The 16981-nt window shown below is 34.6% G+C and overlaps 1 protein-coding gene across 1 annotated transcript in view; it reads right to left on the reverse strand.

Annotated features, from left to right (window-relative positions):
* The window catches only part of C10H12orf40 (chromosome 10 C12orf40 homolog), a 68270-nt gene extending 58459 nt beyond the window's left edge, over window positions 1-9811 (reverse strand). The window contains 4 exon segments of the mRNA XM_032646288.1: window positions 394-599; window positions 4802-4850; window positions 5259-5391; window positions 9691-9811. Coding sequence (XP_032502179.1) covers window positions 394-599; window positions 4802-4850; window positions 5259-5391; window positions 9691-9796 — 494 coding nt within the window. The 5' untranslated portion in view covers window positions 9797-9811.
* Between the last annotated feature and the right edge of the window lie 7170 nt (window positions 9812-16981).

Below are 16981 nucleotides of genomic sequence, written 5' to 3' on the forward strand. Positions count from 1 at the left end.
CACAACTCATACTTTAACAGGCTACTATGATATCACTGAGATTATGTACTCCTATTCACAAGAGCCTTTCCATAACATGTCTACCGGGCCACCATTACATCACCAACTAGATATTTACTGTGATTACAATCATACTACTATATAACACACTGAACGATTTTCAATTTCACTATCAATTTTATAAAAAATGATTCTTTTCAAAGATTTTTAAAGAACACTCCAGTTTTTGGATTCATAATCTTCTACAGTGCAGAGAATTAAGTTTTTGACCTTTGAGGAACTATTACACTTATTTTAGCTATATCTATAGCAATTCGCAACTAATATTTTTAAATCTATAAAAAGAGAAAGGAATATATCATAAAAATATAATAATATCAAAATGCTAAGAACTCGTGATCCAAAGATATCTGTTCATTCTGCTTCTCTTCATATGCAACTTTCTGAAGACTAGGTGCTATTCTGGGAATGAAATTTAGTTTTGTAATATTTCTATTGGAAGATAATTCAGCTGAAAAAGATGGTGGAGTGAAACTGCAGCTTTCTGTTCTGTTGAATTGAGGTCCAAACATTCTATATGAGTCCACGACTTGTGATGACTATATGAAAGAAGATACAATAATTTGGTTTGCCAAAATGTAAAAACCAGAGAAGATGAAAGTGAAAATAGAAGTGCAAAAAGATCATGGGTTGCAGAAAAAGTCCCAAGGAAAGGCAAGCCCATCAGTAATGGACAAGACTTATTAAGAAAAGAGAGGTTGTCAACTAAGATTATACTTAAGAGCTCCTTTTCATTTGCCTTTATCACACTTGGTCCCCTCCATCCTCAAGCCCCATTCTCCTACATGCCGTCTCCTAAAGATGGGAAACCTGAGTTTCATTAACCCACATTACAGGTGAAAAGATTTCCAAGAGATTTTAGTATCACAGTTATCTTTCTCTAGTATAACTTTAGCAATTCGAAGGAAAGAAAGGGTAATGAATAATATAGCCTTAGACCTTAATATTTCAAGCTTTAATCACAATCTGTGCATTTTCTAATTGATTAAAATTTTATTTGCTAAAAGTAGTTCTAAGAGGGAAGTTTATAGTGATACAAGTTTACCTCAGAAAACAAGAAAAACCTCAAACAACCTAACCTTACACCTGAAGCAACTAAAGAGAGAAGAACAAACAAAACCCAAAGTTAGTAGAAGGGAAAAAAATCATAAAGATCAGAGCAGAAATAAATGGGATAGAGACCAAGGAAACAATAGAAAAGATCAATGAAATTAAAAGCTGGTCCTTTGAAAAGATAAACAAAATTGATAAACCTTTAGCCAGACTCATAAAGAAAAAGGGGAGGGCACCCAAAGCAATAAAATTAGCAATGAAAAAGAAGTTACAAACAACACCACAGAAATACAAAGGACCATAAGAGACTGCTACAAACAACTATATGCCAAGAAAATGGACAACCTAGAAGGAATGTACAAATTCTTAGACAGGTACAATCTTCCAAGACTGAACCAAGAAGAAATAGAAAATATGACAGACCAATCATAAGTACTGAAATTGAATCTGTGATTTAAAAACTCCCAACAAACAAAAGTCCAGGACCAGATGACTTAACAGGAGAATTCTGCCAAATATTTAGAGAAGAGTTAACATCTACCCTTCCGAAACTATTCCAAAAAATTGCAGAGAAAGGAACACTTTGAAATCATTCTATGAGGCCACCATCACCCTGATACAGAAACCAGACAAAGACACCTTCAAAAAAGAAAATTACAGGCCAATATCACTGATGAACTTAGATACAAAAATCCTCAACAAAATATTGGCAAATCGAAACCAACAATACATTAAAAGGATCATACACCATGATCAAGCGGGATTTATACCAGGGATGCAAGGATTTTTCAATATCCACAAATTAATCAGCGTGATACACCACATTAACAAACTGAAGAATAAAAACCATATGATCATCTCAATAAATACAGAGAAAGCTTTTGATAAAATTCAACATCCCTTGATGATAAAAACTCTCCAGAAAGTGGTCATAGAGGGAACATACCTCAACATAATAATGGCCATATATGACAAACCCACAGATAACATCATACTCAACAGTGAAAAGCTGAAAGCATTTCCTCTAAGATCAGGAACAAGACAAGAATGTCCACTCTTGTGGACACAGTTTCTGTCTTTTTTTAAAAGTTCCAAACATAAGCTATATCATATGATATTTATTCAACACAGTTTTAGAAGTCCTAGCCATGGCAATCAGAGAAGAAAAAGAAATAAAAGGAATCCAAACTGGAAAACAGAAAGTAAAACTGTCACTGCACATGACATGATACTATACATAGAAAATCCTAAAGATGCTACCCAAAAACTACTAGAGATCATCAGTGAATTCGGTAAAGTTGCAGGATACAAAATTAATATATAGAAATCTGTTCCATTTCTATATGCTAACAATGAAAGATCAGAAAGAGAAATTAAGGAAACAATCCCATGTACCATTGCATCACAAAGATTAAAATATCTAGGAATAAACCTACCTAAGAAGGCAAAAGACCTGTACTCTGAAAACTATAAGACACTGATGAAAGAAACTGAAGGTGACACAAACAGTTGGAAAGATTACACTGTGTTCCTGGATTGGAAGAATTAATGTTGTTAAAATGACTGCACTGTCCAAGGCAATTTACAGATTCAATGGCAGCCCTACCAAATTACCAATGGAATTTTTCACAGAATTAGAACAAAATTTTTAAAAATTTGTATGGAAACACAAAAGACCCCAAATAGCCAAAGCAATCTTGAGAAAGAAAAACAGAGCTGGAGTAATCAGTCTCCCTGACTTCAGACTACAAAGCTACAGTATTCAAAACGTATGGTACTGGTACAAAAACAGACATATAGATCAATGGAACAGGATAGAAAGCCCAGGAACCTATGGCTAATTAATCTATGATAAAGGAGGCAAGAATATACAATGGAGAAAAGACAGCTTCTTCAGTAAGTGGTGCTGGGGAACCTGGACAGCTACATGTAAAAGAATGAAATTACAACATTCTCTAATACAATGTAAAAAATAAACTCAAAATGGATTAAAGACCTAAATGTAAGATTGGATACTATAAAACTCCTAGAGGAAAACATAGGCAGAACACTCTTTGACATAAATCACAGCGATATCTTTTTGGATCCATCTCTTGGAATAATGGAAATAAAAACAAAAATAAACAAATGGGATCTAATTAAACTTAAACGCTTTTGCAGCAAAGGAAACCATACAAAAATCAAAAGACAACCTACAGAATGGGAGAAAATATTTGCAAGTGATGAGACTGATAAGGGATTAATTTCCAAAATATACAAACAGCTTATACAGCTCAACAGCAAAAAAACAAATAACCTATCAAAAACTGGGTAGTAGATCTAAATAGACATTTCTCCAAAGAAGACATACAGGTAGACAAAAGACACATGAAAAGATGCTCAACATTGCTAATTATTTGAGAAATGAAAATCAAAACTACAATGAGGCATCACCCCAACACCAGTCAGAATGGCCATTAAAAAGTCTACAAACAATAAATGCTGGAGAGGGTGTGGAGAAAAGGGAACCCTCCTACACACTGTTGGTTGGAATGTAAACTGATACAGCCACTTTGGAGAACAGTATGAAGGTTCCTTAAAAACTAAAAATAGAGCTACCATATGATCCTGCAATCCTACTCCTGGGCATATATCTGGGGAAAACCATAATCCGAAAAGATAAATACACCCAAATGTTCTTTGCAGCAGTATTTATAATAGCTGAGATGTGGAAGCAGACCTAAATGTCTACGAATAGATAAATGGATAAAGAAGATGTGGTTTATAGTTACAATGGAGTATTACTCATCCATAAAAAAGAATGAAATAATGTCTTTTGCAGCAACATGGATAGACCTAGAGACTACCAGACTAAGTGAAGTCAGGCAGAGAGAGACAAATATCATATGATATAGCTTATATGTGGAATAAAAAAAAAGATACAAATGAACTTATCTACAAAACAGAAATAGACCCACAGACATAGAAAACAAACTTACAGTTACCAAAGTGGAAAGGGAGGGGGGAATAAATTAAGAAGTTGGAATTAATGTATACACACTAGTATATACAGAATGGATAATCAACAAGTCCTACTGTATAGCACAGAAAAATACACTCAATATTTTGTAATAACCTATAAAGAAAAAGAATCTGAAAGAGAATATATATATATATATATACACATACATACATATATATATATATAACTGAATCACTGTGTTGTACACCTGAAACTAACATGACATGCAAATCAACTATACTTCAATTTAAAAAAAAATGTTTAAATTAAAAATTATTTGCTAAAAAATAATCATTTGCAATACTTTAAAAAATAATCTTAGAAACAATGTGAATATTGAAAATCACAATTTGATGTAAAATAAAATAATCTGATCACTATGTTTGAAGAGATGAATTGCTCAATGATCACATGAACCCAAAGTAGGAATCTCCTAATGAATTATCCTTTGCAGTTTGTCAGTAACAAGCAGAATCAAATGTTATGCACGCGTAGGCCTAGTCTACTTTACCAAAACTCCAAATTGTTTCTCATAAGCAATCAGTTAAAATATTTTAATGTATAGGTTCCTTACATTAAAAACTTTTAAAAGAATAATTCTAAGGACTATAATTTTCTCCAGTATTTGAAAAATTTATATCATTTGTTGGCATGTCACAATTGTCAAAAAAAAAAAAAACAACTCACCTGAACTGGATCAAATTCTTCCTTGCTGCTTAGTCTTTGATAGTATATACTAACGAAAATAAAATTTTAAGGTTAAAAATAGAGCTGGCAATAAAATTGACCATCTTTTTATATCTATTTAAAATTCACACTGTTCTACACAAATACTTGAAAACATATGGAACTCTAAGTAACTCTCTTCATTCCAGGGTTATAATATTACTGAGTTTTCTAAAAATTATATTATTACAAGAGAGACATTTTTATGATAAAGAAAGTGAAACTGTGTACAAAAACTTAGTGTGGACATTTGGTCATTTGATAAAGGTCTTAATAGTTTAATAATATTATAACAGCCGAACAAATAAAAACTGAAGCTTAGAAGGATAAATCCTTTGTACATTTTACAACGAATAAATGAGTGTTAATAATGACCCATTTTAAATACCTAATAATATACAACTTAGCTAAAACCTACTTGTTTTCTACATCATCAATGCAGAGGTTAGATGGTACACAGGGAGGCGACATTGGAAGCTCTATATCATGCTTTCTTAGGGGCATTTTTATGTCTCTATTCATATTCATGTGGATTGGTTTTCTCACAGTTTCTATAATGAAAAAAATTACAATTTATAAAAATCTATAAGAATAATAAAATCTTTTAAAAGTGTTGTTTGATATACTATGTTCATTAAATAAATGTACATTTTAGAAATTTACCGAAAACCACCTATATTCTATTGATATATATGCTAGAAGTCATTACAATACTATCACAGTAAGTCAAATCATCTCTTTTTCTTCATCATCTTATATATTCCTTGTGAAAGGGGCTCTACTCACTTCTACTTTTTACTTCCTCCAAGACTTCCCTGATGCCCAGACTATATCAGATGTTGTCTGATACATTCCCATAAAGCTATATAAGTTCTCTATTATAGCACTTACCATAGTTTGCAGTACTTGATTAACTCTATTTCCCTCACTAGATTTTTAAACTTTATAGAGCAGAATCCTTGTCTCTCTTTATAGAAGAAGTCTCTATTTTGTCTGTTCAGTACTTTTGACAACTCTTCTGTGAAATGCTTTTACACATGCACCAACTATGTAGTTCTAGTGGAGACTTTCTATGTTATAAAACCCTGCCTTTCTGGAAAAATTAATGGGTACCCATCTGACCCAAGAAGAATTAATAATTGTTCCCTCTGGTTATAAGTAATTGTTCCATGGCAGCGTGGATGGGACGGGAGCCTGGGAGAGAATGGATACATATATATGTAGGTTTGAATCGCTTTGCTGTGCACCTGAAACTGTCACATCATTGTTAATCAGCTATACTCCAGTATAAAATAAAAAGTTAAAAAAATAAGTAATTGTTCCAGTGCTGGGCCCTGGCACCAGTAGGGCAAGGCAACATCCCTCCAGTGGAATTTTTTAAAGTTCAGAACCAGAGAAACAGATCTCAGTATTTCCCTGGTAGCAAAACTAGGAGAGATGAGCAATATTAGTTTTTTAAGGTAATGTGTTTTTTTTGTTTGTTTGTTTTTGCGGTACACGGGCCTCTCACTGCTGTGGCCTCTCCCGTTGCGGAGCACAGGCTCTGGACGCACAGGCTCAGCAGCCATGGCTCATGGGCCCAGCCGCTCTGCAGCATGTGGGATCCTCTCAGACCGGGGCACGAACCCGGGTCCCCTGCATCAGCAGGCGGACTCTCAACCACTGCGCCACCAGGGAAGCCCCTAAGGTAATGTTTTAAGCCTCAATGATGAAGACAGTCTGAGAGAATGAAGCTAATATCTGAAGTGAGAAAGAATCTTGGCTGTATTCAAGTCCCTGATTCAAGCAGTCTCTGAGGCCCGGCTGCACCACAGCCCTTCCTTTTAGTTAAGTGCCTTGGTCCCTTCAAGGCTGCTGTAACAGAATACCATAGTCTGGGTGGATTATAAACAACAGAAATTTAGTTCTCAGTCTGGAGGCTGCGAAGTCCAAGATCAGGGTGCTGGCAGATGTGGTGTCTGGTGAGGGCCTGCTTCCTGTTTCACAGACAGCCATCTTCTCACTGTGCCTTCAGATGGTAGAAAGGGAAAGAGAGCTCTCTGAGTCTCTTTAATAAGGGTACAATGCTATCCATGAGGGCTCCACCCTCATGACATTATCACTTCCTAAATGTCCCTCCTGAACATTAGGGATTAAGATTTCAACATATGAGTTTGGGGGGCGGGGGGACACAAACATTCAGTTCACAACATTAAGTAAGTATATATTTTTAAATGTCTGTTGTTTGCAGCCATGAGTCCTCACTAATAAAGTCTTGCTTTTGTAGGAGAGTAGAAATATCTCTATCTTCTACCTTTCTAAACTCCCAGCTGGGGCCCCTGTAACAAAACAGGGATTAACAAGAGGAAAACATTCAAATTTACTTAATATAGGTTTTACATAGAAAACTTCAAAAAGAAAATGAAGACCCAAAGAAGTGTTTAAACCTGAGCATTTTAATGCTAGGTTTGACGAACAATGGAAAGTCATAAAGAATGTGACAGGACAAAAACAGGGTATGAGCAAAGTGTAGTAAACTGGGGGAAACAGCAGTCCCGTTCATTTAGATTCCTCTCAGTGCCCCTCTGTCTTGGAGATAAAGATGTTCCTTTCCTCCAGGTATAGGGTACCTCTCACATGAGAATCCTTCCTGCACATGCTGCTTCTCAAATTCCTTCAGTTTAAAATATTCAAAATGCCAAGGTGCCATATTTTGGGGTATCGTGTCCCAAACTTGTCACTTCCTATTCTATTCCCAGCATCCAACACAATACTTATGGTAGGTATTCAGTAAACATATGTTGAATGCATAAGTGAAAAGAAAGTAAGGGAGAAAGGAAATACATAAAGATAAATTCATCATCAGACAGCACATGCAAGAGAACAAAACTGGAACCTTATCTTACACCATACACAAAAATCAACTCAAAATGGATTAAAGCCTTAATTATAAGACCCGAGGGACTTCCCTGGCGTTCCAGTGGTTAAGACTCCACACTCCCAGTGCAGGGGGCAAGGGTTTGATCCCTGGTCTGGGAACTAAGATCCCGCATGCCACATAGCGTGGCCAAAAAAAAAAAAAAGTGAAAAGTATAAGACTCGAAACCATAAAACTCCTAGAAGAAAACATAAAGGTTAAGCTCCTTGACATCCATCTTGGCAATGATTTTTTGGATTTGACAGCAAAACAAAGGCAACTAAAGCAAATATAAACAAGTGAGACTACATTAAACTAAAAAGCTACTGCACAGCAAAAGAAACCATCAACAAAATGAAAAGGCAACCTATGGAATGGGAGAAAATATTTGCAAATCATGTATCTAATAAGGGGTTAATATCCACCATATATAAAGAACTCACATAAGTCATTAGCAAAAAAATAAACAATCTAATTTAAAAATGGGCAGAGGACCTGAATAGACATTTTTCCAAAGACATACAAATGGCCAACAGGTGCTCAACATCACTAATCATCAGGGAAATGCAAATCAAAACCACAATAAGACATCTTCTCATACATGTCAGAAGGACTATTATCAAAAAGAGAAGAGATAACAAGTGTTGACAAGAATGTGGAGAAAAGGGAACCCTTGTGCACTGTAGAATCTTAAAAAAAAAATGTAGAATCACTTACACGTAGAGTATTAAAAAAAAAATGTCAAATTCATAGAAACACGGAGTAGAAAAGTGGTTTCCAGGGGCTGGGGATTGGAGAGTAGGGGAAATAGGGAGAGGCTGGTAAAAGGGTACAAACTTTGAACTGTATGATGATTAAGGTCTGAAGATCTAGTGTAAAATGTGGTGACTATAGTTGATAACACTGTATTATATAAGTGAAGAAAATAAAAGGTAAATTCAACAGACAGATTTACAACAAAAGCTTTTATTCCCAAAGTCCATGAATAATGTATTTACTTTTACTACAGTAAAAGTTTTTTACTTGTGTAAACTGCCATCTGTGGAGGAAGAAACAAAAATGGCAGAGAAAGGAAAAGAGGGGATACTAAGAACAGTATGATCAATTTCTATCCATCATTTATGAACTCTCTTACTTCTTTAAGCTCTCATTTTAGCATTTATTTTAAAAATTAAATATCAGACACAAGTTCCCTTTAGAGAGAAAAAAATACTCTGATTAAACTTTTTATTTACGTAAAGAATCAAAGTGCATGCCAAAAGGAATGCACTTTTGAAGTATTAGACTACCATAGTTAATACCCCAGGAATGCCTATGAAATTATTCAGATTGCGAGATAGGAAACTGACAAAAATCCTTTCAGCTCTTCCTTTCAAATAAATTCTCTAAATAGTATAAGATAGTAAATACATTTATTTCCTTCTCTTTAGCTAAACTTTTTTTTTTTTTTTTTTTGCGGTACGCGGGCCTCTCACTCTTGTGGCCTCTCCCGTTGCGGAGCACAGGCTCCAGACGCGCAGGCTCAGTGGCCACAGCTCACGGGCCCAGCCGCTCCACGACATGTGGGATCTTCCCGGACCGGGGCACGAACCCGTGTCCCCTGCATTGGCAGGCGGACTCTCAACCACTGTGCCACCAGGGAAGCCCTCTTTAGCTAAACTTTGATAACTATCTGCCTAGACAGAATAATGTAATAACTGAAACAGCTGCACTGTAATAAGTCTAACCATACCTTATAAAATTAATTTTATATAACACTTAACCTAAAAATAAAAGTAAATGGATTAAACATATTTTAAGCAAAAATTAACAAACCTTATTTAACCAGGCAACCAAGTTTTAAAATTAGTTTAGTTTCCACATCCTTTGAGTTCTAAAATTACACTTATTAGAGAACTAAGTCTTATAATCACATCAGAATCAAAACAAAATGGTATTAGAAAAACTTACTTACCAGGTGTTTTCTTCTGGCAAGATATCTGATTTACCATATACAGGTTAAGGAGGTCTAAACTGACAGCAGAATTTTTGACAGGGGATGAAACTCCCAGTAATTCCATTTTTGATTTTAACCTTTTCTTTTCAAAATATTCCTAAAGTAATTATAAATAAAAAGTTATTGCAGCAACTATATGGTTTCAGGCAGAATCATAAATAATAAAAAGCAATAATACAATCAAATAATTGACTTGATTTTTTTTTTTTTTTTTTTTTTTCAGTATGCGGGCCTCTCACTGTTGTGGCCTCTCCCGTTTTGGAGCACAGGCTCCAGACTTGCAGGCTCAGTGGCCATGGCTCATGGGCCCAGCCGCTCCGTGGCATGTAGGATCTTCCCAGACCAGGGCACGAACCCGTGTCCCCTGCATCGGCAGGCGGACTCTCAACCACTGCACCACCAGGGAAGCCCTTGACTTGATATTTTTATATTTTTGTGACACGCTTTATATGTTTACAAATTAAAATCAATCATGATAACTTGAAGTTTGCCTAAAGAGTCTAAATTTCACAGCCTCTTATAATCTTTCTTTTGTTAAATGTAATACTTTTAAAACAGAACTTTATAAAGACATTCACAGGTATCAAAAATTATCTGAATGTAGAAAGTTTTTAAAAATCTGATAAAACAAATCTGACAGGCTACAAATTTGTTTTTCTACAAAGTGTTCTATTCTATAGATATAAAAATCCTTAAAGATATTCTCAGCTGCGTGCCATTAAAAGTCAACTGAGATGAGAAGAGGGGGGAAAAAAAGCAGCTATGTGAGAAATAATCTGCAGTCAAAGCCAATTTAATTCCCTTTGTTATACCTCCATGACTACAATTTTTTTTTTAAACCAGACTTGTACATAATTATCTTTTATCATCCAGCATTTGTTCTCTTCTTGGTTGTTTGAACTTAATTATTCTTCCTTATCTTCATTCTTCTCTTTTAGATTATACCCTTAATTTACCAAGTTCAAAGGCATTTATTTGTTTAAAACTTATTTATTGAGCAACTACTATGTACTAACACTATAACAAATTGTGAAAACATCTTTTCTTCCATTAATAATTCATAATACACTGCCATAAATGTGATTATAAATGTGAGATATCAAAAATGAGGAAGGTCCAAGATGGCAAAAAAACTAAAGAGGAAGTATTGCTTTTCCAAGAAATTAAAGTTCTTTCACATTAACCTTTCAGAATATCATTAATTATAATAGACATTTATACTGTAGACTTAGACTTAAGATTGTAAAAAACTTGTAAGAATTGTAAGAAACGTACCAGTTCTCAAGCAATAAAGTAACTGTCATGTTGTTATGCAAAATTAACCGTAGATAAACATATCTGTTTATAATTTGTTTCAGTGATTTGCAATCCCAAATTGGACTTAAATGTCTTAGAAAAGATCACACTATGGTTCAGCAATGAAATTACAGTACCTTCAGGATGCAATTTTTTTTTTCCCTTGAAAAAACTGACTATGGATCTTACAATTGATGATATCTTAGAATTAAGATGCTATTTCTTAAGGCAGTATACTTTGTGATGAATAAGACTATTGTGAGAGAGACAGTGACACAAATAATCACAATACCATGTGATAGGAGATGTTATAGGATCTACCCCAAAAGGGTAGTCAACCTATGGGTAGGTGGTGGGAGGTCAGGCAGAGGAGGAGAGGGAAGGTTTCTTATGAAATTATTTCTAAGGTAGATGGATGAGTCAAGAGTAAGCCAGAGGATAGAAATATAAGGTTCTAGGAATAAGGAAGAACAGTACAGCGACTATCTACAAAGCAAGTAAGTCTTTATTTCAGGTGACACTGTGCTGAAGAGAATGGATCCTCATACTCTAGATATCATGATAGCCTCTAATCTTTGTGTTCCCAGAAAGAACAAAGGTATGTGACTGATTTACCTGACAAGGTTAGGCTCAATTTTTCTATCAAGTTTCATTTGGTAGAGCCAAAGAGAAAATAATTAGAAAAACCTCAGGAAATAATCAATTTTTAACTTGATAATAGCTATTTAAAAGAAGCAGCTAGAGAGACAGGAATAGACTCTGGAGAATGTGTTAAAGAAAGCAAGGTAAGAGCTTGTTTCGAGATAAAGGGAGTGTACAGTTCTCCAAATGGAGACTGCCCACTTTATGAAGTGTTGAATGGTTTGTTTATATCTCACACACCTACAAAAAGAAAAGATGGAGGTAATGGTAAACTGCAGGAGATAATGACATATTAAAGTAAGTTGGACTGAAAAATATCTTGGAATTGAACAACATGAAGTTCAATTTCAGCATTAGCAAGAGCTGTATAGTGGAGTGTACTGAGAAGTGAACGGGAGGTAAGTGGGAAGGGGCATAGCAGAAAAGAGAAAGGATCCAGAGAGAGCTTTTACTTGTTTCAACAGGAGAGAATTGAGTATGTATGACATCGATGCAAAACCTCCAGTTGACCCAGAATAGTTGAAGATACAAGAAAGGGGTGAAGTAATTGATGCAGTGAGGTCCCTGAGAAAGCAGAAGTAAATGGAATCCAGATCACAGATAGAGAGACCTTGACAAAAGGAAACTACTTCCTTAGTTACAGGAAGGAAAGAGAAGATGGGTGAAGATATAAGATGGTTTATAGAACTGGTGATAGAAATTTCAGATAATTCTCATCTGATAGCTTCTATCTCCTTTGAAATATGAGACATAGTCATCTAATGAGTATGAAGGGATAAAGAACAGGGTTGGGGAAGAGAGGCTTGAGGAGACAAAGGAAGGTATGAAATTTTCAAAGAATAAGAAAGTGACATGACTAGAGATCAGCACTTTGGGAAAGGGCCATGAGTCTTTTTCTTTCTTATAAATATTCAAAAGAATGATCCAAATAGAGTTAGATTATTTTTTGAAAAATAGTCTGGGGACAGATGACATTCATAGATTATTTACTTACTGAGTGCCTATGTTACACACAATTCTAGGCACAGGAGATACAGAATGAATAAAAGTGATAAGATCCCTTTTTTATGAATATATGTTAATAGGGGGTGGGGGAAGAGAACAGAATCAACAAATTTATAAGAAAATACCAGACTTTGAAAAGAGTGATGAATAAGAGCGAGTACTGAAGAGAGAGTAACTGGAGGGTGGGGAGCTATTTGATGTAGTGATCAGAGAAAGCCAGTCTAAGATACTTTAGCTGAGACCCAAGATTGATAAGCCAGACATAAAACTATCTCAAGGGAGAATTTTCCAGAGAAAGGGAAGAAGAGTGGCAGAAGGAGGCTCAGTGTGGTTGAAATACAATGAACAATAGGGTGAGTAGTAAAAAATAAGGCCAGAGAAGCAGGCAGCATGCAGAATCTTTAGGTCCTTTTAGATATGTTTAAATCAGATTTATTCTAAAAGCAATGAAAAGTAATTGAGGCTTTTAAGCAGGGAAATGATAAATTCTGGCGTGTGTTTTTAAAAAAACATACTAACTGCTGTGTGAAGAATAGAATACAAAAGAGAAAAAGCAAAAAAATTTTTTGATAAATTCAATGACATTAAAAGTAAGAACTTTCCTTCAAAGATATCATTAAGGAAGTAAAAATAAAGCTATGGAGTACACATAAAATTGACAAAGAATTCCTAAATGTATAAAGACACAATAAGAAAAAGACAAAGAACCCAAAGAAAAAAAATTCTAAATACTTGGAAAAGCACTTCATGAAACAGAAAACCTGGAGACCCAAGAGGGAAGAGATATGGGGATATATGTGTATGTATAGCTGATTCACTTTGTTATAAAACAGAAACTAATACACCATTGTAAAGCAATTATACTCCAATAAAGATGTTAAAAAAAAAACCCAAAACAGAAAACCTGAATGAAAAGATAGTCAGCTTCATTAGTAGTCAAGAAAATACAAGTTAAACTTACAATAAGGTATAATTTCACTGAGTTAACAAATACCCTGCTTACATCATAATCACTCCCTTGCTTTTCTTTAAATTTTACTACCTTTGAACATATTTTTACTGTTTTGGAACTTTTTGTAAATGGAATCTCACTGCTTGTATTCTTCTGTGAGTTGCTTCCCTTGCTCAACGTTGTTTTTGAGATTCATCTACATTAATTACATTCAGATGATACATTTCATGGCTATACCATTACTTGGGTAGGCCACAATTTGCTTAACCATTCTACTGCTCCTGAATGTTTGGGTGCTCCCTTTTCTCTCCCCTGTACCCTGTCCTTCTTCTTCCTCTCTTTCTCCTTCTTTCTTTTTTTTTTTGTTTGCTACTTAACAACAACGATTCAAACAAGCATGTACATAAAGTGCACTTGTGGAAGTTTCTCTGAGATATATACTGCTCAGTTGCAAGGCATATACATGCTCAACATTACTATGTAATACAATCAATGTAATAATTTTAAAAAACACTAAAAAAAGTAGGAAATAGGATATAAGGTCATTATAGTACTCTGGGCAATAAATGATAATGATGTGGATCAGGGGGCTAACAGTACAGTTAGTGAGAATTGATCAGACTTGGGATATATTGGAACTAGATGACAAGAATCAACATGATCCTTAACTCTCTGCCTGAGCAAAATGGGTAGCTAATTAAGCTATCTACAAGAAGGAAGAAGACTAAAGAAAGATGGTCTTCCAGTTTCACTCAGATGAATTTATCAACCTTGGAAAAGTGCTCCAAAAGATCACTGTTCTCATAAGGCTATAAGACACAATAAAAATATTTTTTCTTTACCTTTTGCTTTCTCCTTTCCTGCTTGATCAGAACTCTGGTCCTGAAAAGGGAAGCATGATAAAACATATAATAATTAAAGAAATAGTCTCTGAAACAACTGCCATTTTAGCTGAAGACTTGGAATTAAAATCTAAAAGTGTAGTGACAACTGTGAAAATGTTCTTAAATTATCTGTAAAGTATATATACTGCTTCACAAAATTTTCCCAGATAGAAAATCCAAGAACTAATAAAAAAGACTCTAGACCTATGATGAATAATTAAGCATAAAATAAACCTGTTATAAAAAACAAGATAAGTAGAGAAATAAATGCACTGGAAATAATGTATCACTGAAACATTCTCATCTGATAGCAATATTCTTGGTCAACACTGCTATTTTCTTTGCCTTTCCTTGTATTTCAATATTCTACTGAAATCAACATGGAATAGAGAGAAGATCAAAATCTATATAGGATCTAAGGAAATGTTAAGTTTATTATTAGAGCAACTTCAGTTACATTAATATATCAGCTATGTGTACCTGAAACCTCACAACTTCTTTAAAAAACAGCTATTCATTATGGATGTGCTTCAAACCACATAATCTTTGTGCCAAAAACTGCACTGAATCCCAATGGTAATGCAGTATTTAACAGTTATAAAATATTTGCTCTATTAATAATAGCAGAACACTATAAAACATTGATAATAGAGTCAGATCTACACAATATATCTTTTGGATATACATGAAACTATACTCTCAAATTCAAGATTTGTGCAAGAATTATAAGTAAAATAACAAAATGTATTTTAGCTATGTGAGATTATGTAATAATAACATGAAAATGAAATTGTCAGAAATGAATACCATAAATCTTGTACCATTCTAGATACTCCAGAATCTTTACATGTATAAACTCATTTAATCTTCATAGCAAATCTATAAGGTAAGTTCTATTTTTATCCCCATTTTACTGATGAAGAAACTAAGACACAGAGAAGTTAAGTAATTTGCCCAAGGTCATACTGCTAATAAGTGGTAGAACCAGGATTCAAATCCAAGAAATCTAGCTTTAAAATTTTTAACCAGTGCCTTTTACTGCCTGCCAAGTATGCCAACTGTGAATATACAAAGCTGTTCATTTTTCCAAATGATTTTCATAAACTACATGAATGACAGTTACTGAATATCCCCAGACTCTGCCACTTTATTTTTTTTAATAAATTTATTTATTTTTGGCTGTGTTGGGTCTTCGTTGCTATGCGCAGGCTTTTCTCTATTTGCAGTGAGCGGGGGCTACTCCGCGTTGTGGTACGCAGGCTTTTCATTGCGGTGGCTTTCCTTGCATGGGCTAGAGCATGGCCTAGAGCATGGGCTCTAGGGCGGGTGGGCTTCAGTAGTTGTGGCACATGGGCTCAGTAGTTGTTGCTCACAGGCTCTAGAGCACAGGCTCAGTAGTTGTGGTGTATGGGCTTAAGTTGCTCTTGCATGTCATATTTTCCTGCACCAGGGATCATACCCGTGTCCCCTGCATTGGCAGGTGGATTCTTAACCACTGCACCACCAGGGAAGTCCTCTGCCACTTACTGAACTTGTTCTTTAACGTATTTCCCAATAGTTGTCTTAAATTGACCATTTTGAGGTCACTGAACAATAAATCCAAACTATTCTGCTCCATGCAGCATAAGTGTACTGTTGGCATTCAAACTTTAGAAAAGAAAAAGGAAACAAATTACACTTCATCAACTCATTAAATGCTAAGGCTAGAGAGGACCTTTGGGATTAGTTTATTCTCCATCATTTCAAAACTTAAAAAACTTTGGCACAGAGAGAAAAGTGACTTTTCAAAGTCAGAAATATAAGAAGTATGATAGAGGCTGCAATAACACTAAACAATCCAGATTATAAAGAGAAAAAAGAAATATCAATTGTATAAGCAGTTCCCACATTATAAAGATCAATAGAATTAGGGATAAGTCAAAGTCTAAATACAGTCTTAATATATGCATAAACCAACTGAATTTATTGCAGGCTGATTTTCCATTATCCAGGACATCATCTTATGACTTTCACCAAATTCTATGTACTACATAATCCCTGTTCCTATTTGCCTAAGAAAAAATTAATTAGGAATTCAAGACCAATTGCTAGATCAGCTTAATAATCACTAAACTACAGTGAAAGTAAAAAAGGATCCTGATGTATAAGTCAAAGGTAATTTCTTAAACAGAACTTTTTAAACTATTATTAAGGTACCCAATGCTAGTAAACAGTAAGTACTCTATGTCTAAATGTTTTACTGGATATAGTCACTTTCAATTACCTATATTAAAGAAGAATATTGCATCAGTTTGGATTCTTAGTTAAAAGAAATGAAAGCATCTTTGGTTAATTTAAACAGAAAATAAATTGAAAGGAAATTGGATAAAACTACAATGAGATATTATCTCACACTGGTCAGAATGGCCATCATCAAAAAATCTACAAACAATAAATGCTGGAGAGGGTGTGGAGAAAAGGGAACCCTGTT

Source organism: Phocoena sinus, chromosome 10 (assembly GCF_008692025.1).
Source record: "Phocoena sinus isolate mPhoSin1 chromosome 10, mPhoSin1.pri, whole genome shotgun sequence".
NCBI lineage: Eukaryota > Metazoa > Chordata > Mammalia > Artiodactyla > Phocoenidae > Phocoena > Phocoena sinus.